The 22872-nt window shown below is 42.4% G+C and overlaps 2 protein-coding genes across 4 annotated transcripts in view; one reads left to right on the forward strand and one right to left on the reverse strand.

Annotated features, from left to right (window-relative positions):
* The window catches only part of ncf4 (neutrophil cytosolic factor 4), a 49518-nt gene that overhangs the window by 13261 nt on the left and 13385 nt on the right, over window positions 1-22872 (reverse strand). The window contains exons 4-7 of the mRNA XM_050043347.1: window positions 22021-22091; window positions 21167-21294; window positions 12210-12258; window positions 1255-1353 (exon numbers count right to left, since the gene is read on the reverse strand). Coding sequence (XP_049899304.1) covers window positions 1255-1353; window positions 12210-12258; window positions 21167-21294; window positions 22021-22091 — 347 coding nt within the window. The remainder of the gene's footprint in view (window positions 1-1254; window positions 1354-12209; window positions 12259-21166; window positions 21295-22020; window positions 22092-22872) is intronic.
* The window catches only part of pvalb7 (parvalbumin 7), a 57224-nt gene continuing 35711 nt past the window's right edge, over window positions 1360-22872 (forward strand). Inside the window, exon 1 of one of the 3 annotated variants that reach the window (XM_050043350.1) lies at window positions 1360-1509. The gene's annotated coding sequence lies outside the window, so the exon portion shown is untranslated. The remainder of the gene's footprint in view (window positions 1510-22872) is intronic. The other 2 variants (XM_050043349.1, XM_050043351.1) reach the window with 2 other exon arrangements.

A 22872-nucleotide genomic window follows, 5' to 3' on the forward strand; every position in this document is an offset into this window, starting at 1 on the left:
ACCTTTCTGTTTATGTTTATACTACAATGGGCGTCAGATGTGTTCATGTATGTGGCCGCACAGACGCAAAAGCTGTCAATTGGAAATCAACTATCTTTGTGCATATACTTAAAGGGTTTTCATTGAGCGGTGACTCTGCAACTTTTGTGCATATTCCAAGCAAACTCTGACCCCTCTGAAGTGAAGCGTACTCAGACCATCCCAGGAGGTATTCTGAGTTCGGTTCGCTTCAAGTCCATGCAAAGGTTCACTTAACCTGTGCAGTGTGAACACAAAGCGCTCAAGGTTCGCTTTGCTCTCTGCCATTGTATTTGGCCCTCTAGATCACATGCTATTGCACTGGAACGCTTGAAAAAACAGATGAAACACTGTAATGTGTGCAAGGATGCAGGATGAGGAGTAGTTTGGTCCACGGAAGATACTGCTTTCTCCAGATGTGGAATGTAGAATACATCAAACAGCAAAAGTCTACAGCACAGAAACACTAAGGTTTTCCTTCAATTGTAAGTTCATCTGAAAGTGAGGGGGCTTCATAACCATGCTGCAGTGCCACTTCTAAAAAAAATTGAAATGTGCTGACAATGTGAACGTAAAAGGAATGGAGTCCCTTTTCCGTTGGTCCACGTTAAAAGGACTGGGTTTGGTTTGTTTAAAGAGAACTATATGTGAAAACACCCTTATATGCAATCTGTAGACATGGAGGAGGAGGTGGTTGTGCATCCACTCATTCAGGTAGCAAGATCTCCCCCTATTCTCCTCATGCTTTCTATTTCTGCTTTCATTCAGCCTCTATTACTTTATCCTCTCACTTTCCATCTCTCTGTTTCCCTCCATCTCTCTCGTATTTCATTCTGCATTTCTCCTCTTTCTCTCCCCATCTCTTTATCAGAATATGTCCCTCTCCCCTTCTTTCCCATCTGTTTTCATCCCTCTTTGCTTCCCTATCATTTTCTCCATCTCTTGCCATTACTTGGTCTCTTCGTCCATCACTTTTTTTCCCTCCTCCGTTCTTTCTCCTTATTCCTCTCCTCCACCGTCCCAAAAAAGAAGCCTCCTTCTCTCTCTTCTTGGCTTATATCTTCTCTCCCCCTCCACCTCCTCTATATATCTTTCCCATCCCTCTCATCTGTCTTTCACTGCCTTCCACTCTCCCACTCTTTCTCTCCATCTCTCCCTCCTTCCCTCCCTCCCCCACTTTTTCTCTTACTCTCCCCCCTCCCTCTCACACTCTCTCTTTCTCTCTCTCTCTCTTACCTCCAGCCAGTCTGCGTTGACTCGTTGCAGCAGGAAGATCACATCTCCCTTCTTCAGGTTCAACTCCGCCTTGCCGTTGCCGCGAAAGTCAAACATCACCTGGGACACGCACGCATACACACACACAGAGAAGAAGCCGCACACACACACACACACACACATACACACACAAGTCAGTGAGAGGAGAGAGGAACGAGAGAGGAGGGAGACGGACACATTCAACACAAAGAGAGAAGAGACGGTGAGAGCGGACAGGTAAAAGACACTTTTTGCTGATGGAGAGTAACGTGAGTGTGTAAGTTAGAGAAAGACGGAGAGGCAGGCAGAGAGAGAGAGAGAGGAGAGATGCTGTGTATTTTTACAGTTTGACAAAGTTAAGACTTCGAATTAGAGAATTGATGCACAAAAGGAGTGAAGTTTGAAGCGTGAGAAGACCCGTGTGCTTGCACGTGCGTGCTAATGAGGGAGAGTGAAGAGATGCGAGAGAAGACAAAGATGAATTTATCCACTTGACGAAGTAAAGATTTGTGGGGGAGAGAACTGATACGCAAAGGAACGATCCCGTGAGATGTGAGTGTGAGAGTGTGTGAATGAGAGGGAACGACAGCCAGACAATGAGAAAGATGGGATGCTAGAGAAGAATCACTTCATGTGTTCAGTTAAGCTGCTGTTCTTTCTGTGTGTTTGTGTGGAGCAGAAACTGTCTTTGCAAGTTGTTACAGATTTTAATAGTATTTGGGAATTAAATGTAGGTGTTTGAAAGTGTGTGTTAGGGCTGCAACTAATGATTATTTTCATTATCAGTGGATGTGTAGATTATTTTATAAACTTTGTGAAAAATGCCCATCACAGTCGCCCACGGTGACATCCTCAAATTTCTCGTTTGGCTCGACCAGCAGCCCAAAACCCAAATATGTTAAATTTACAATGATATAAAACAGGGCAAGCAACCATTTCATACATCTGAGAAGCTGTAAAGAGTTAAGCATATTTGTTTAATTAATGACTTAAGTGATTAATGAATTATCGATCACTCTTGACTTGCAGCACTTTTGTTCATATGTGCAAAATGTACTGCTGGTAATAGCTTTGCCTTTGTGCACCTGTGTAAGTGTGTGAGTGAGTGTAAGTCTGTGGGAGATGAAGTAAAAAGCATGTACTGTAACAAGGAGTTTGCAAAAGTGGTACAGCCAAAGAGCTGCCCCACTGCAATGCAAGGGCGTGTGTGTGTGAGTGTGCGTGCGTCCGTGTGATTGGGAGGCGTTGGATGCTCGACCGTCCTGGTTAGCATCAGTGCGTCTGGACTAAAAGCCTGCCAAAGTTGAATTTGCATTTAAAGTAGAACTCAGTAGAGTCATTACCGATGCTTTAAACCTGCTCCTGTCCTTTTGCAAAAGAGACTCCTCGAACAGACGGATGATAAAGTAGCATTTGTGAAAAAAAGTTTTTTTTCACAAATGCACAACCACACACACACACAAAAGCTACAATAATCTCTTCACTGTAATAGCACTTGTACCCTGCATGCTCCTGCCGGTATTCACCCACACACACACACACACACAAGTAAGCAGCTTTTGTGTTATCAATATCAACTGAAGCATACAGAGAGAGCCGTACATACAATGCTGATAAGAAAGAGAGAGAAAGAAAGAAAGACCGAAAGAAAGAGAGAAAAGGAAAAGAAGAGTGATTATATCGGACTGAGAAATTGAGGCGAGGATTACAACCACAGTAGGAGAGAAATCGCTAGAGACGCTGAAACTAAAAGAGAGTTGGAGAATCAGGAGAGGTACAGCGAGACCAAAAAAAGAACGAGGAGCGGTTAAAGCAGTGGGAGGGAGGTGAAGAAGAGGAGGAGGAAGAGGAGGAGGAGGGGGAGGAGGAGGAGGTGGTGGAGGAGGAGATAAGAAAAGTGAAAGTTAAACAGAGGTGCAGGGCTGCAGAGGGCTGATAGATCATTGCGGTTTTCATGTGGTGGTTTCGTATCAAGAGACTCTGTGTGATAAACCTCGCAGGATAATCAGTGAGTGACTGAGTGACTGTGTGAATGCTTTCTGGTACCATGAATGAAGAGAGATAAGACAGATAAACTTGCTCAACCTTCGCTCATGATCATGTATAGTGTTAAACATTCACAGTAGCCACACACAGTCATGATTCCCACAGTTCCCCTCAGCTCTGTGAAGTCTTTTAGAGACATTTTTCTCATTATTTTGGTTTTACACCCCCCAGCTTTGCTGTGTGGTTCAGCCTTGTCACTTCCATCAACACCGTTTCCAAACACAGCAGGCAGCACAGCAGTTCTCAGCAAAAAAGCTCTGGTAAACGTACTGTGCACCACCCTCCCAGCACACAATGACATAAGACAAAGTTAACCACTATCTGGTGAATGTAGAGCACTCAGAGGGTAACTGAGACCAAAACGGAGCTCAAAGGAGGATGAATATTGGGCTTACGTTCACTAGATAGATGCAAACACGTTGTGTGCTCTGTCTCTGCTGGATGTGTAAATAGGCAACTGTTTGTTAACATGTTGGCTATAGAAACGTTACAGCTTGTTGCACTGCCCCAGGTGGCCAAAAACGAATTAATGCATGTTTAAAAAATCAGTCCGGATGCATTAATTGTGTAGTGATCTCTTTAAAGACAAATCAGCATATGTATGCAGAATCTGTAGGCGACCGGACTAGGGATGCACCGATCCGATATCTGGATCGAATATTGGCCCAGATATCATCAAAATAGATGGATCGGGTATCGGAAAATGCAACCTATACCTGAGGCAATCCTTTTGCGACACGAGCTACCTCATACGTCATGGAGCAAAGGAGAGAATCTGCTGTGTGGAGGTATTTCACACTATTTCAACTGCTGTTGCACAATCGTTTATTTTTCTTAGAAATAAATAGTTCATCATTGCATTAATCTGTTTCATCTTGTTTCATTTTACCTTAGGAAAGAGCTGTGTAGTCATCAATGCCTGATGCCTCTAGTCTTTTCTGTTCTACATGTAAAGGTATATAGCTTTTTAGGTCAACCATGGAATCGGATCGGTATCGGCTGATACTCACAGCCACAGCATCGGGATCAGTATTGAAACTGAAAAAGCTGGATCGGTGCATCTCTAAACCGGACAATATTTAGGTATTGGAAGTGTTCTTGTTGCCGTTTGTAATCCAAGAAGTCAAGATGTCAAGATGCAATCTCAGAACCCATATGTAGATATCTGTTTAAAGAGATTAGCCAAAATGATTGGTGCGCAATATCTGCTGGCTACACTGGCATCTTGAACAAATTGGTCGTGGCCCCCAGAGCTTATCATCATCAGACCGTCAGCCTGTGGGTTACGAGATTGATACTGTGTAACGGCAAGTGTTCTTCAATAATACAGGTGTGTGTCAACCACTGCAGGCGGCAGCAAACACACTTTGAACAGCTACTCACAAATGTCAAGAGCAACTCGGACATCCATTTACAATGCATCAAACACTGTTTTGACAAAAAACAGACAGTCGACAAAAGCTGAAGTTCCCCTTCAGAATACATCAGGCATGCAACCTGACCTTTGTGTGTGGATACGCAACTTGAATCCTGCACGGGAAAGGGTAGACTCAGCTCTTAACAACTGGGTAAAGTTGGGTACCGTTCACATTTGAAGTTATACTGGTACCCAACCAAACCATCATCTTTGTCCTAATCCTAACCATGAAAGGGCTTTCTGGCAGACAGCCCTGAGGGCAAACTTCTCCCAACATCTGTCTCTGTCTGTCCATCTGTCCATCTGTCTGCTCCTCTCTCTCGTTCCTTATTTAGACACAACTGACAAATATGTGGTAAGTAAATGGAAAACGGACTGCACTTGTATAGCGCCTTTCTAGTCTTCCAACCAATCAAAGCACGTTTACACTATGGGTCACATTCACCCATTCACACACATATTCACACATTGGTGGCCGAGGCTACCGTACATGGTGCCACCTGTCTTTAGTAAGCATTCACACGCACTCACACACCAATGGCACAGCCGTCAGGAGCAATTCTTGGGTTCAGTATCTTGCCCAAGGATACTTTGACACGTGGACTGGAGGAGCCGAGGATTGAACAGCCGATCTTTCGATTGGTGGACGACCCACTCTACCTCTGTGTGTTTGTGTAACTTGCGTAAAAACTCAGTGACACACAGCAGTGACAGCAGGATATTTCTAACATAAAACAGACAATAAAATAGACAAGACGCCAAAAATATCATCGCAGGTCACCAGCTGGGAGCAGAGCTGTTTTGCGGAGCTGAGCTCTCACACAGGTGTTCTCTCAGGTACTGGAATTTGGCACCAATTGATTAATTGTAAATCACTACTCGGTAGTGCTGAAGTAATTCTATCAGTACCCTTAAATGTAACGAGATTGGCACCCAACCCTAAATCTGAGAGACAAGTAATGACAGAATGGCTATGAGTTTGATGTGTTGAAAATTTAAAGGATTATACCTTTAAAGTATACGTACAAATGTGTGTGTGCGTGTGTGTGTGTGTGTGTATGTGTGTGTGTACGAGAATGAATGACTGCATGTGAGAGTGTGTGTGTGTGTATGTGTGTCCACAGAAAATGAGACAGAGGCTGGTGGCAGATTAATGAAGCTGGGGAGTGAGGGAGCTGGCTGGATTAACAATCCATTGAGATTATCCTGACCCTGAGGACACACACACACACTCCAGCACGCGTACACACACACTCTTTGAATTTGGGGCTGCTATTTTTAATGCATTATTCCAGACGCTGTTTTATTATAGCGTTGACCCGCCGCTGGCAGTAATTTATAGATGATGTGAAAATGTGTTGGAGGCGATAAGCTGCGATCTCCGACACAAACACCAAATATGATGTGACAAAGCAATTCCCCTTCCCTCTATACCTCCTTTCATCTCTCCTCACTATCATTGTTCCACCTCTTCATCCCTTTACTCTGACTTGTCGTTTTCCCTGTGTATCTATTTCAGTCTGTTTCTTTCCTATAATTTGTTCTTTTTTCCTCTCCGTCCACCTCTGTGTCTACGAACAGTTTAGCCAACTAATTAAGTAGTTGACCTGAAGAGCAAAGTATTAAAACTCAGTGCTGTGGGCAGTACAGGAGCTGATTGTGTGAGTGTATGTCATTTAAAGGGACAGTTCACCCCAAAACCAAACATAAATATATTTTTCTTTCTTTTACCTTTTGTGCTATTTATCAGTCTAGATTGTTTTGTTGTGAGTTATTGAGGGTTGGAGATATCAGCCGTAGCAAAGTCTGCCTTCTCTCCAATATAATGCAACTAGATGGCACAAGTGGTGCAAAAGTGCTAAAAAAAAAAACTCTTTTGAAAAATGTAACAGCAATGTCTCTTTCCAGAATTCATGACCCATAACTCAAGATAATCCACAGACTTTGTTGTGAGCAGTTTCATGCAGGAACTCTGTTCATTCCACCGAACTACACCCACTTACCGCATCACCACGCAGAAGGAAGTGGGCATCTACTCGTGGATGAGAGGCTCGTGCTTTTGGCAGAGCATCATTAATGGTGTCCTCCTTGCGTGACACGTCAATGCACGCTTCTCTCTGTGCGGTGTCGTTCAGTAGAAAGAAAATAGTTCCTACATGAAACTGCTCACAACAAGGTCTGTGGATTATCTTAAATGAACAGGTCATGATTTCTGGAAAGAGACATTGCAGTCGTTCAAATGTATTGTACACTGAGCACCGCAAGATGAGTGCCATCTTGTTCCATTATATTCAAGAGCAGGCCAACATCTCTATGACCGATATCTTCAACACTCTGCAACTCACACTAAAAAAATCAACATCGATAAATAGCACAAAGGTTAAGAGGAAAATATGCATTTTTGATTTAGGGGTGAAATGTCCCAAATAAGTTCAAAGAATCCAAACCAGCAGAGATTACTACTGCGCAGACTCTGGCTCTGAATGACGTCACCAGAGCAAGATGGCAGTGGCGATATCCAGGATATTTTAGCTTCACTTCTGTACAGTGGGGGTAAAGGGAGGCACGTCGTCCATCTTTATATACAGTCTATGCTTTAGACTGACTGGCCCTTGTAGGACATGAGTGTCCGGAACACACTGAAAATGCCCAGTAAAATAATCTGAATATAGACCTTGTAACATCTTGTTTAACTGCTGAGTTCTACTGTCAACAAGGAGCCACTTCAACTCTTTAAGATGGGCTAGTTTGCATTGTTGGAGTGGGTGTGACATAAGATGTCAGGATCTGTTGAGTTTGACAGATTGACAAAGAGAGCAATCTTTTTTTTGTAACACTACCCGCCAGTCATATAGGATTAAATCTGTCACAGACAAAACAACCAGACTATACACAGCAGCATCGATAGACCAGAATGCAATGCAGCCACAGCTGTACAGTCTGTACAAATCAGTCTTACATAATGTGTGAAATACAATGGCCTCCTCAATGATAGTTTTGTAATTTGACCAGCCATGCAAAGCAAAGAATTAGAGCCGTCTCCTATAGGGACTTCGTGTTGGTGTACTTCATGTGCCTAGTAAAGAGCTGGCCTCTAAATGTAGTCGCACAACCCTTGGGTTCAGCCAGCCCCGGGAGCAATCATCCGGTACAATTAGACTCGCGCCGACCCCGCCTTAATGAGCTTGTTAAACCCTCAGCTCGTTAGTCTGGCAATAGGGAGGTGGAGATGAGAATTGAGTTTTTTTTCTCTCCCTGACATTTAATGAAAGTGTATTTCTTTTTAAGTAGATGGCCCACTTCCTAGAAGGCCTGGAGTGAAGGATTATAGGAGGATACGCATGTGTATGCATATCAGAACAAGAACAGGTTGCAGAGGTTGTGCGTGTACATCTGTCCGGGTCAGTTCTGCTTCTCAGCTGTCATGCAGAGAAACTAGTGTGCGTTTGGACAGTAGCAAATCCAAAATCCTGCATTAATCAAAAACGTATTTAATTTCAAAACTTGGGAGTACGACAAGCTGACGGACACAAAGCCTGAACACGTTATCGGACACATTCAGAAAGTATTTATGGTTAACATGGTGGTAAGGAAACATTCAGTAAACACGGAGCAGGATTAGCTTTTGTATGAAGTCATATTTCTGGGGACCTGATGCATGTCATTCCAACATTTACTCCTCTTTTGGCTCTGAAAAAATATCTAGGTCCTTAGCTGCTAAATGGTCCACCATGTTCCCCAGCTAGTCGCTATCTTTGTCTGTCTGCTGTGAGGTGCCTGGCAGGCACGGTGCAGTGGGTTTATCAGAGCCATTCTGCTTTAGACAGCTTCTTGGCTAATGGGAGAGGTGAGAGTTTACCAAACAGTTAATGCGCTGTGAGACTAAAACGGTGACCTGAAACAGGCTAAAAAGCTCAGTGGAGCTGCAGAGTTCGGTGTAATTCTCTGCGGTTTCATCACTGTGACTCACCCGGAAGCGCACACACAAAGACACACTTAACCTGCTGTGATATCAATGTGTCATCTTAACCTTTATATTCACTGTGTTTATATATATACAGTATATTCAGGGAGGTGAACTGGTAGTAAGCAATGCAACTACAATGCGAGTTGTCTATCAAACCTGTTAAATCAAAAGTTATTTCATCACAATGGCTCATATGCACATGCACCAATGGACCCTCTACTGCAATATTTCACTTCATAATACAGATTAAAAGTGAACATCTGAGTTTTATGGTCATATTTCTTCCTGGCGAGATTAAGTATAAGCGTACCTGCATATCAGCTTTTTTGCTGAAGGAAATTTATCTAAAATAGGATCTAATTTCTGCTCTAATGGCTCTCTGCAAAAAGAAAGGCTGCGTCTCGGCCGACTGGGACCTGCATGATTTTCAATTTTCTAATTTTATGGGGTTTTTTCTTGCATTTTTGCTCTTTATCTTTTTCCCTCTCTGACATACTCTCAGCCTCTTTTCTCTCCTTTATCTGTCCCTGCTTTTTTGTCCCCACTTTTGTGACATTAGACAAAACCAGCCCTCCTGCTTGTGCATCGTTACACTCACGCTAACCGAAAACAGCCTGTCCCATTGACCTTGAGTGAAGCTCGTAGTGCTACAGCCGACAACAATTACTTATTATGCTGCTTGGGGCTGAGCCTGAGCTAATACTAAGCGGAGTGGAATGAAGTGTTGTAGTGTAAACGCTAATGTTTTGCACCAGCTCTACTGTGACAAATGCCTGCGCTCTCCTCTTATCCATCAGGCTCAGACCAGCCATTGATCATTGTTTGGATGTAGTTTAACAGCCACTTCCCTGCGCTGAAAAAAAACACACTGCCGGACGCACAAACACACAGAGAAGCACTTGTTTTGCTCAGAGAGAAAGAGCGAGAGCTAAAATAAATGTTGAGTAGGCTGGCTGGAGAGAGAGAAAGAGAGAAGAGACTACAGTGTGCAGAAAGGTACAGAGTGTGTGTGTGTGTGTGTGTGTGTGTGTGTGTGTGTGTGTGTGTGTGTGAGAGAGAGAGAGAGAGAGAGAGAGACTAAAGCTGCACCTTTTTCTGTGTAGTGCAAGGTTAGGAAAAGTTAAACGCTTTTGCAAGGGTAATAAAGCACACGAGCTGCAGCAACACACTTCACCTGCAGACATGTTGCTGTATACAGCGTGGACACAGTTACTTACACAGCTGAGCAAAGGTGCATCAAACACACAAACACTCACACTGCAAGAAAATGTTCAACTTATCGAGCCACTTCTATGTAAAGCTGAATCCACAAAACCTATTTTAGTAAAACAAGTGAAAAAATCTGTCACTACAGTATAACTTTTCATGATAATTTAATCTGCTTATTATTTTGTTAATCAATTAAGCGTTTAGTTTACAAAACATCAGACAACAGTGATAAACATCCATCTCAGTTTCCAAGGTCCACAGTACAGTAATGGCTGCCATCCATCAGTCTGACTGCACTATCAACATTATTACTCCTACACAAACAGTATTACACACAGTTTCTGCAAGGCACTATTGGTGTATTTTAAAAATAGACATTTATGAAGTGTTCTTGTACTTCTATCTTTGTGAGGACCAATTTCATTTTTAGACCTGGAGTTTGAGGACATTTTTGGCCACTTCTCACTTCTTCAAAGGGTTGTTTGAAGATTTAGGGTCCTGTCTTACACCCGGCGCACAGTGGTGCACAGCACAGCTCAACTGCCAGTTGCACAGCCAGTGCCGATGTTGTGTAAGTAGCAAATGCACTTGCACCCATTTGTGCACCCACTGATGTGTGGGTCTTAAAATGAGATGTGGTCAGGAGCATTGTTGCTTTTTCTGCTATTCAAAGGGTGCATTATACAGAAATTAAGAAACATCTACAACGCGTGTACACATACAGGGACATGCGGATGTGTTGCAAGTAGGTGAAATGAAACATCACTAACAAGAAAAATATTGATTACATTCTCTGAAAAGTGAACATAGCAGAGAGCAGAGCAGAGCTGCCGTTCGACTCCCCATTAAGAGAGACGCTGTGTACATTTCTGCACGAGAAGCAGCGTACCTTCATTGACTATTTCAGCAGCTAAAAGTTTAGCTCTGTTTCCTCTGTCAAGTTCATAACTACAGTTCTTATTTTGCTGCTTAAATGTGCCAACGAAATTTGCTGCAGTGACACTGCTGCTCTAACTGCACTACGCTCGCTTCTCCAATTTGCAGAATCCGCCGTGTACATAGTGGTGCAGCAGGTGCGGCTGGGGATTTTAGGGAACGGGAGATGACACTTTGATTGGTTAAATTCATGTTAGCCTAAAACCCTTCTATGATTATTTAAGGAACTAAATACAACCCCTTTGCCCCTTGTGCCTTACTTTGTGCCCAGATAATGCACCATTTAACGAGCAAAAGTGGCTGGACACGTCCCAAATGCACTTGCACCACGCACTATAAATTGCTTAAATAGGGCCCTTAGACTTTGGGATTAAGGTTAGATTTACGGTCAGGCTAACGTTGGAGTCAGGCATTTATTTGTGATGGGTAAAGTCAATGTTGGGAAGCATTGTGTCTGTAAGGGTCCCCACAAGTATAGAAGTAGAAACGTGTGTGTGTGTGTGTTTAAAGGTCAGTCCAGGACTGTGCTGATCGTCTAAAGGATAAAAACTATTTTTTTGCCTCCTTGGAGAATGTAATTGGCAGGTCATTACCACTTTAACCTCTGACCTAACTGCAGTCCCTTCCTGCACACCTGCACCTGAACAACTCCAGCTACACAACCTCACAAACACACACCTTCTGAACCGACCACAGAATACAAACACTGTTTCTCTTCTCTTTTTTTATGGTGTCAGGGTAGAGGGCGTGAACGGAATAAAAATAAGAGGATGTGAAGGAGAAGAGGAGGAGGGGGAAAGAGGGTTGAAATACGGTTGTAACCTTGGAAAGAGACAGAGGGAGGGGAGAGGAAAAAGAAAGGAGGACAAACTTAAGGGTTGTTTAAGGGGAGAGGTGGGGCAGGGAGGGAATAGGGAGGAGGAGATAAAGCGAGGAGGGAGAGGGAGGCTAATACGAAAAGAGAGATGGATACAGAAATTAAAAAAGGAAGTGAAGCGAGGCGGGAACTATTGATGAGGTCAACGGAGTCACAGACAAGAGGGAGGAGAAAAAGTGTGACAACATTTGACGAATGAAGTCATCCTTATTGATTGGTCACATCGGTCAATATGTTTGTGTATGTTGTTTCTATTTTGGTGTGTCTTTCATGCATCCCGAGTCTCAAAGTAATGCAGTGCTGTGAGAAGGAGCACTGTCATGAGATGCAGTCACGCCAAGGGTGCTGACAGGATCACATGGTATTTCTCGGGGTGATGCAGTGCATTCTGCGTGGTTGTTTGACTAAAAAAGTTGTTACTTTGTGGGTGGCCATGGAGATTGTAACCAAAGCAACAACAACTTCAAAAATGTTGCTACACATACCTCGGCCCTGGGGGAGGAGAAGAGGTCCATCTTTGGTTTGACTGTCTTCCTAAAAGACAAAGATGGACAGAGATTAGACAACAGTGAACATTTTGTCTCCCAGAAATGCTGCAGGTGTGAACAGGACACTTTACCCCTTGACGGGAGATCAAAATCTAATGCCTTTTGTGACGTCTACTTAAAGTCCTTACGAAACCCAATCTGTGTATTCTTAGGCTGTAATGAGACAGAGTGTGTTTTAGCAGACGAGGACAGCTTTTTGAAATTGTTTTCAGTGGGAGTGAAGCACTTTGCTCACTGCTTTTGCATTGCTGAATGCCTTGTATGTGCCTCTGGTTTTTACAGAAGTGCCTTAAACGCCTCAAGTTGAAAAAAAACTATCGTCGACCAACTGGGCAAGCTGCAAGACATATCTGGGTCCATGTCATTGGTTCGACAGCCCATTGGTTCGACATCCCATTAGTCCGACTGTCCGCGGTGCTGAACGGCTCGCGGCGGGCGTATGGCGTCTTTTTCATTTTAACCCACACCATGATCCTTTCCTGACCCTAACCAAGTGGTTTTTGTGCCTAAACCTAACCAGACCTTAATCACAGGGCATCATGATGATTTCGGAACGGACTTCGGAACAATGAGTTTAATATGGTCGGAACAATGGGATGTCGAACCAATGGGCTGTCGAACTAATGGGCTGTCGAACTAATGGGCAGTTCCCGACATATCTAAACAAACTGTAGCCTCAACTATTTTCTAACATTTTACCAACACTAATTAGACCCCACCACTGACAGCAGATTGGCGAACTGTCCTCAACTCATCCTAAAACAAGCCTCTAATCAACCGTCATCTCAGCGTAGCTCCTCTACCAGTTGATGGTACTTTTTTGTGATCTCTCCTCTTTATGATTTCCGTTCCCCTGCGTCCAGTCCCCAAGTGCCCTCCACCTGTCCATTTTTATGCAGATTTTATGGTACAATTCTGTGAGTTTACTTTACAGCAAAATTGCGGTTAAGTCAAGGCCAAGGGATTCGGTGGTCGCCTAGCAACAATTTAAAAAAAGACACACAGCAAGATGCAAAATGTGCTCTGTCTGATCAGGGCCTTAGCCCTGCTAGCGGCATAGCTCTAAGAATAGTTAGAAATAGTGAAAGACAATTTTTGAAGTGACATTCATGGTCCACAGAGGATGAATTCTTCTGACTTTGGTGATCCCCTGACTTTTCATCTAGCAACATCATGTTGTCGACTTTTTGGAGTCAGCGTGAACTGAAACATCTGAACAACTGCTGGATAGATTAACATGCACGTTCACGTTCCCCACTGGATTGACTATAATAACTATGGTGAGTTGACACTAAATCAAGTGGGCCACTTCAAAAAATGACTGAACCCAAATGAAAGGAGGCTGGAGCACTCGATAAAATTCCAGAGCTTTTAATAAGGTGCAAACAGACTGACGTTTTGAAACTCTGAAGAAGACGCAGTAGCGTCGAAATGTCAGTCTTCAGAGTCAAACTCTGAAGAAATTCGATTAAAAGCTCTGCAATTTTATCGAGTACTCCAGCCTCCTTTCATTTGGGTTCAGTCATTTTTTGAAGTGGCCCACTTGATTTAGTGTCTACTATTTTGTCCTGTGCTGTGCGCACCGATCCAGTTTTTTTGGCTGAAGCGCAAGAGTGCCTTTCTTAACTATGGTGAGTTCTCAGTCCCAGAACCCATCGGGTAATGGTCTAATGGGGTCTGAAGATGATAAGCCTTTGGGGACCACTTCCAATATTTCAGGGAAACCAGTGTAGCCAGTGGATATCCAGGCCAAGACCTCCTCTTCCATGCACTGCCCTGATCTCTACAAACAGACATGTGAAAAATGTAAATTAAAAAGGCTCATAAAAAGATTAACTGTCTTCAGATGATAGCTGAGGGATGCCGAGATTGCATTTTAGCCAACGTGTTCTGCCTCTCCACATGGACTATCTACCTGCCCATCAAACATGATTGGTCAATATTATTCACACTACAAATGGAAACCAGAATGCTGTGTACCAACATCTTATATCGTTGCCTACAGATTCTGCATATATATGCAGATATCTGTTTATAGAGATTAATGAGTTTGCATCTAGGGCCATCACCCCCCTTTAAAATTTAAATGTGTCCAATACTTTGATTAATGACTTAATACCTGCAAGTCATCAGCCCCATCAGTCTCAGCTGTGTTGTGTTTGGGCTGACTAGCAAATGCAAAACCAAGATGGTGAACATGAGACATTATACTGCTAAGCATTGTCATTGTGAGCATGTTAGCATGCTGATGTAGTATTTAGCTCAAAGCACAGCTGTACCTAGGTCCAGCCTTACAGAGCTGATAGCATGGCTGCAGATCTAAATACCCAAGAAGCAAAATGCATCATCCTCACATATTTAATAAACATAAAAACAGTGGTGTCTGAGATTTTACATTTTAGTTTAAAAACACTGAACACTAATGTGATTTTTCTTATGTAAGAACACAAAATGTACGAACTGGACCAATTTAATGTCAAAACTTTAAAATCATTTTGTAAAGAAAGAATAAAACTCAATAGCCATGATATACAGCCAGGAGTTTAATGGTGCACGAAAACTCTTGCCAAGGTTGAATAAAGCTCATCATTAAAAAGCTAAATGTTCTCTGTAAAATACTGAAACTATGCAGTAAAATGCATCTGGTTTCGAGGACAATGAGGACAATCAAATATGTGGCAACATCTGAAAGAGGAAATGTCACAGTTCCTTGTGTTCTAACACGAATATAAATGTCCATATAAATGAAGGCAGGTCAGATGTGAGAGCAGAGGAAGTAATATGAGTCTACCTTTGCATCATTTCCTGTTGAGAGAGTCCCAATTTACCACATCTCCTGCTGGGGTAATCCAACCACAGGGACATGTGCCAATCAGAAGCCTGAACAGCCGTTATGAATGAGGAAGTAGACTGTAAAAAGGGTAATACGTCTCTGTGGAGTTTCAGTGTTTTCCTCAAATTTATGCATCCTTGCCTCTGTCACTTCCTCACTACTAAACTGCATTCATTTATGATGTAAGAGAGATTCAGGGATAAGATGGGAGGAATCAAGGCCGCACTTTTTTGCCAAATGGGACATCATAACCAAGGACAGCCTTGTTTACTGATTTGAAGTGAAATATTTATCACTTGTTGTGCGAGGTGCTGTATCTCCAGATGCTTTGTCGTATTATCTCACTCATACACAAAAAACTGCTGCTTATTAAGTACTTATTGAGTAAAGATTAAAAATGAATTTTGCACTCTGGAGTTTTCATACAGGCCTATATTTAAAATATCAGCAAAGTAATATAGATTTCTGTCAGTCGGTAACATAAACTTTCATAGGCTCTGTACGAATCATCAGCTGCCATTTAGCCAAGTTCGTTAACGGAATACTTCACTCCCCAAATGATCATTTGTATGTCAGTTACTCACCCTGTGTTACAATTAATTCAAATAGAAAACCTTGTCTTTCTCACATTCCTCCGCAGTGATTTAAGAATCCTTAAAAAGCAAACATTCATGATGAACTGAAGACATAGGGGTCCACGTTTAACAACAGCAAAAATATATCACAACTACGGCTGCCCTCGACTAAGAATTTTCCCAGCCGACAAATAGTCATCATTTAGGGCCATTAGTCGACTTGTCGCCTGCATGTTTACGATATTAATTTAATTATTAAATGATATATTTTGGTGGTTTGAGTTGAAGGTGTGAGAAAGAATAGTATCAGTAACATTGTTAACACTGTGCTACATTACAGAGAAATACAAAACCGTACTAATGAACCTTCATTAATATAGGCCTATATTTTATCTACAAGTGCACGTCACACACTGAGCGAGCTGCCTGTTAATGACGCTGTGGGCTAATGGGCATGTAGCTACTTCCATGTTTCAGATGATACGTCATGTTTGTAGTCGACCAATGAAGATGAGTTTACATATCACCTTGGGTTCGTCCTTCACCTTCTCAAAATGATCCCACACTTTGGATTTCCTGCCCGACATGTTATTAACTAGCCTGTGGAATAACCGCAGGTACCAGCCCTGGAAATTAACCTGACTCCTGTCTGACTGCTGAGCGTGGACACTTCCTGTGTCTGTCCTTTCAATTAAATTCAAAGGTTTTGATTTATTTTGACAAGGCGCAGCTCCTAAAACAGTTGCTTTTTCTTCTGAGACTAAGCAACCAATGAAATCTTGCCAACTAGTGACCTTTTTGGTCTACTAACATTTGGTCGACCACTAGGGGGCAGCCTTAATCACAACATCTGTTTACAAACTCTCAGTTTTGTGCACAGACAAGTAGTGCAGCTGCTCTGTTAATGCAGTAGTGTTTTAAGTCTTACATTTGTTTGGGAAGTACTGCGCATACGACTGGATAAATTATCTACTTAGGAAACTCAGTGGCCTCGGTGTTAGTCAGCAGATTTTAGAATTAGTGTACAAAACTATGGTTGACAGTGTTTTAACTTTTCACCTTCCTGCCTGGTACAGTCACCTCAACTGTACATCCAAGAACAAACCCCTCACGATTGTGACACTGGCAAGTTAAACAGTTGGCAAGCCACAAAAACCCTTGACCCAACTCTGTATAGAAAGGAAGAGGAAGAAAGCGAGGTGTATCTTAGCAGATAGCTCCCATCCTCTCTTCAGTTTGAGCTCTTGAGCTCTGGGAGGCAGTATAGAGTCCCTCTGGCAACCAAAAATGTATTTAAGAAGTCCTTCATCCCAAAAGTGATTGATGACTTCTAAACCACAGACAGACAATGTGCTGATTTAATGTATTAAGAGTTTTGTAGTGACTCTATATGCTAGTCTTACTATTTGTCTGCTTTTTACAGTGTTGTCTTTTGTGTTTGGTAAGCTGAAGACAAATTTCCACCCATGGTGGGCAACAAAGATATGTTCTATTCTATTCTATTCTATTCAAAATTATCCTTGGATTATACTGCACGAGTTGTGTAAGAGTTTCTGAATGGATGTCTTGGTGTAGTTTTGCTGTTGTTAAACATGGACTCCTTTTATTTCAATTCATCAAGCACTGTCTTTGTGTTTTGGATTCTTAGTTAACCGTGAAGACATACAAGAAAAACACACATTGTCACAAATACAACACAACAAAAGATGAGATTTGGGGGATGGAGTATTCCTTTAACACATCTCAAGGCCACTGATGCTCTCATTCATCGATTTTGTGGTTTGATTGTATCTAAACATAAATATCTTTTGGCTTATTTCCAAAAGTAGTGGTTATAAAACTTTCATTAGCAGCCATTTGTTCTGATAAAAGACTTGGGGAGCATTGTGTTAAATCTGGCATTGCACTGAAGTCGCGCTTACGATACCTGACTGGAATAAGCTGCTTTATGCAAGCCTGGCAGTGCCTCAGCCATCCGCTGTTTGGCTACAAGCTTTATATCCACGCAGGTTTAACTGGTGGCTGTTATAACCTGACACTTCTAACTGATTACTCAGCTCTTACCGTCATGCCAACACAGTTTGTTGCAGCAGCTCCCACCACCATCCAAACCTTCTCCTTATGAGCTAAGCTTTTTTGTTTCTGGTACTCTATTAAGGTATAATAACCATGTATGATTTGTTCTGGGGGATTAGCTCTCCCAGTAGAGTCCTGATGAAGCCCAATAACCAGACAATCAAGTGCTCAATTTGACGGCTAATGCATCCCTCAAAAGCAATGTTTCCTGGGAAAAATACTTTGCAGTAAGTTGCGAACTGGGTGTAGGCTTTATACCTGATAACCTATTGTTCTGGAGGATGTATATGCTTGTGTAAGCACACACCAACACATAACCAAGCGTTCTTGTCGTGAATACTGAACAATTAGTGGGTCAAGGCAAAGTTTCTGGGACACCTATGTCTCTTATATAGCAATGGATCAATCCTAACACCTACCACTAATCCCTGCTTATATAAACTGTTTTATTTTGATACTTCAACATCAGATGCTGCACACACACCCAACTTGACTTTAAAACTAAAGGTACATCAGCAACATTTTAAACTGTGATACACAATCTTGCAAACTTGCTTCCATTTAGTTTCTTCTGTGCAACTGAATTTTCAGTCTAAATGACCTCCATTAATCAACAGACAGACTTAACAGCACTCATCTAGATGGAAAGCTCTGTAATAAAAGATGCATGGATGTTAAGTCTGACAAAGTTTTCTCTTTTGTCTCATGAAGAGTTACAAAGGTCAAGATCTTGAGGCCTGATTGACACGACAACAACGTATACACCTGCATATACATATTTAAATGAAGGAGTTAAATCCAATATCCAAGTACTCTAAATTAGTTTACTGAAATTACACCAATTTGTGTTGTAAAATTCACTGTTACTATTTTACATTTCAGACAATGTCACTGAAGTTAACAATTTAAAATACGAAGGTTGCGGATTAGTTGTTTATGTATTTGTCTGGTTATGTAGTGTTTTATTTGTTTACTTGTTTGGTTGAATAAATGTGGCTGTTTACTCTTTCAGTTTCCACACATATTACCAATCAAACTCAAGTTCGTTTGCCCCCTCAGTGCAGTTCGTTTGAGCAGGTGTGAACACAGCAATCGCATTTGGGTTCGCACCAAAACAAATGGACCAAGATCTTCTTGAAGAGGTGGTCTCGGTCCGGTTATAAACGAACTCTGGTGCGGTTCGTTTGTGGTGAGAACGAGTTCCGACCTGGATGTGAACCAACTGCAGTCACATGACACATTGTTTGGGTTAAACATGAGCATGTTACAGTCCTGGAGGATTATTAATGTGCACCTCCTCCTGTACTGCCTTAATATGCACATTCAGCACATCCAATGCATCAAAACATTGTTTTCTAGTTGGAGCCGCGCCTCGTTTTCAAACTGTATGGTTTGACTAAAATGAACAATGACAGCAATATAGTCCACGATGAGCAGCGCTAAAATCAACCTGCGTAGTTGTCCCTCCATTGTGACATTAGAAAGTGTCACATTTATCCTGCAACTGTACTCTTCTTCAACGTTTGGTTTACTTCCTGGTTTTTTCCCGCATGGAAATTCTGACCAATCAAGAGCAGCTTTCTCACACAAGGCATTTGATCTGGTCCGTTTGTAATTGTTGCCGTGACACGAACCAACTCTAGGCAATTATGCAACTTATGGAACAAAATGACTCCCTGATTCGGACCAAAGCAAGACAACTCTAGGTCTGGAAGCACCCTTAAATGCTAACACACTCAAGCTACCAGTTAAATTACTAATATAAATCCAATAGTCGAATCCAGTGTGTCTCAAACTGTGTGGCGCACCCCACCTAGTGGGCACACAGGCATGCAACGTATTCTCATACAAAGGTTCGTATGATATTCTAGGAATTAGTGCCCCATCAATGACGTTACGTTCTGAATGTAAAGTTCTGTACTTAACATAAAGTTACTGCAGTTCGGTTTAGGAAAAGAAGCATGGTTGGGCGCCTTTAGGTTCAGGCAAGTTGAGTTACTATACTTATGTTCAGGGAAGGAAACATGTTGACGGAGTACCTCAAAATGACTAACGCAGTTATGAGCATCGTTCACCTCAGGAAAGTCCTGGGGAGAGTTCTGTGTTTCGTGACCCATCCACCACCCCAACCTGCCTCCTTACTCCCTCAGTGCATTGGTCACATGATTGCTGCCTTCCCAAACACATGGGTTATACACAGGCTCATGATTATGTGGGATATTGACAAACGTTGGTGCATTATTCTTTGTAGGAAAATGTAGGAACAGTGCACGAGAACAGCCTGAGGCAGGACAGGTAGGGCGCGCATGTCCAGCAGGAAAAGGAAATGCAATGCAGAACTGTATTTTTGAGGAACTACTGTATTGGCGCTGGAATATTTTAATGTTGATTGGTAAACTAATTGTGATTTCACAATAGCAATCGTTTTCATTTCCAGATAGTGTGTAGGTTTACAGAATGGACAGGGACGATAAGTACAACAGGAAATCATCAACTTTTTCCTTCCTCCAAAGAGGGGCATGACAGAAAAAAAGTCTGAGAACTACTGGTGTAAGCTTTTTTATAGTTTGTGCTTTTAGAGAAAAGCCCATTACCTACCATCCTTTACCTCTTTTTAGGGGCCTATCATGTAGTCGATCTCACTTATCCTCCACATTAAAACAAGACCAGAAACCCATCTCCTCCAACTACTTTAATTTTAAAACATAATTTGATTCATTCATGTATATTCATCATTTCAAGGGATGAAAATTGCTCTTAAAAAGCCTAATGGCACTAGATTGATACTAATTATGGTAACTTTTGAGAGATAAAGGAGGCACTTTCATATCTTGGTGATAGAAAAAATGCCTCTAATAATTCACGGTTACATTTTGAGGGCCTCAGTTGCTTTTACTAAGACCCTGCAGGACTTCATGTTCACAAATAACTTTATGCAAATCAATTTAGGGCACAAACAAGCCCTCAAGTGGGAACAAATAACCCTCTTCATCATTAATTGCAGGTGCTTCAGTTTTAAACCTGATTCACCGAGGCTGGCACCTTTGTACCCTCGTACACTTTGTATAATTGGAGTATCGTCTCTACTGATCTGAGGGTCTGATGAAAAATAAAAAACAATTTTCAAAGGTCTCACATGCACTACAACACTTTGGGACAGTTGATGTTGAAAACCGCTAGTTAGTTCGGTTGCATCTTGTCTTTTGTGCACAGTTTAAGGATTCTTTGTCTGAATGCAGATAGACACATTTCCCCAGCAAGTGAATCGGGGTGAAGTGGGGACTACGTCTTCATATTTAGCCACATCTGGCTTGGCTGTCTTAGGTATTCAGTTAGCTGATGCTACAACTATGACAGCTACAGCTATGACTCTGTTTGTGCTTGTTAGCATTGTGAGCAGTGGGGCTTACACTTTGCGAGTAGGTGGGCGGAGACGCCTGAGGGCTCGCGGTTGGTGCTGGCTGTCCTTGTCCGTCTGGTAGAAAAACATCCTGAGAGCCTCATCGAGCAGCAACCATGTTGGCAGACCGAGCAACCTCTGGGAGAAAGGAGAGACAGGGAGAATAAGGCAAGAGAGATGGAAAGGGGGTTGCATAACAAGAAAGGAGAGAGTTAAAAAAAAGATGAAAAGAAAGATAATGAGGCAGTGTTTGAGGTGAAGATGGGAGAGACAGGTGGAGACAGGTGGAAAAGAAGGGAAGTCAGGGTGGAGGGTTAGAGAGGTCAGCGGAGACAGAGTAGGAGTTTGATGGAAGAGGAGCAGGAGAAGTAGGGTGATGGGAGATTTGAGTGAGAAGGGTGGAAGGAGTGGATGGAAAGAGAGGAGATGAAGCGAGAAAGATTACAAGTGCAAGGCGAGCGAAGGCGAGAGAGTGTGGCAAAGTGAGAACCACGTAGGTTGCTGGGAAAAAAAGAGTAAAGCAGAAAAGAGAAGTGAGTGAGTGGGAGAAAGAGAACCTGATCGCGTTTTTAGCGATGGAGCAACACTGAAACATGTCAAAAGTCCCACAACTACAGTCAGTCAGACGTGATGTGGGCACAGGGCAGAGCAAAGAGAAGAGAGCAGCAACGCCTACATGTTGAGCTCGATCTGCAAACTACTGCTGAAATATCCGAGTCAGTGCTTATCCACCTACAGCATCGTTCAGCCCACTAAGTTGTAGGCTTCTGCACCGCACGCTGCAGAAGATACCAAGCATGCCAGCAACTCTGTCCTTTGTACGAAATAAAAGACTGCACTGTGCATAAAATTAAATGTGATTACCTTCATGTACGTGTTGAGTTCAGAGATCCTGCTCTCTGCAATCTCTCTCTTGTTGCCGATGAAGACTTTTCCTGGAAAGAAACGTGTTCACAATGAAGAAGATGCAGGGAAAAAATCACCAGGGGTCAGATGTATCATCAAGGCCTACATCATTTCCCACGCATACTGTAATCTGGTATTTATGGAAGAAGAGCATGCAGAGTGCGCTCACCACACGCATACTGTACTTCATTTTTTTAGAGCGAGTTCAGTGTGCAAGTAGAAATGGAAAACTAAAGTGACAGACTAAATCTAATATGGAATGCTATTCTGTTAGGCTTCAAATCAATTCCACTGACTGCATAGGATGATTTTTACAGGGACGTACAAGCAAATCTGCTTTGCAAATGCTTTTTGCAAGAAGGAAGTGCATTTAAATCATGCGTTCGCCCGAAAGGATACACACAATGTTATGTTTTTTATTTATTCTGCTTTTGCGGTTTTCCATTGTTTTGTCGTTTTCTATTAATGTCCTTTTCAATTTATCTTTTCTTGTGAAGCTAATTGTAAAGCTGAACCTTGCAAAACATGGTAGCATTCACACTCAGCAATAAAAGTCCCACCCCCAGACACAGACTGGCCAACCACAACGTAGCATCAGGCCGGCTCAGACCAGGGTTCAACAACAACACGGCTGTGCTCCACTGACTCTAATGGAGTCGTTTCAGATTGTCCTCATTTTCAGGCTGGTTACCTGGAGAGGTTGGAAAAAGATATACGTTTCTTCCCTGTTCCAAAACCAAAATCAAACCCTGAAAAGTGTAGGGTTAGCTAGCTAGCTACTGAAGATATAGCCTACTGAATGTATACACA

This window comes from Epinephelus moara, chromosome 5, assembly GCF_006386435.1.
Source record: "Epinephelus moara isolate mb chromosome 5, YSFRI_EMoa_1.0, whole genome shotgun sequence".
Taxonomy (NCBI): domain Eukaryota; kingdom Metazoa; phylum Chordata; class Actinopteri; order Perciformes; family Serranidae; genus Epinephelus; species Epinephelus moara.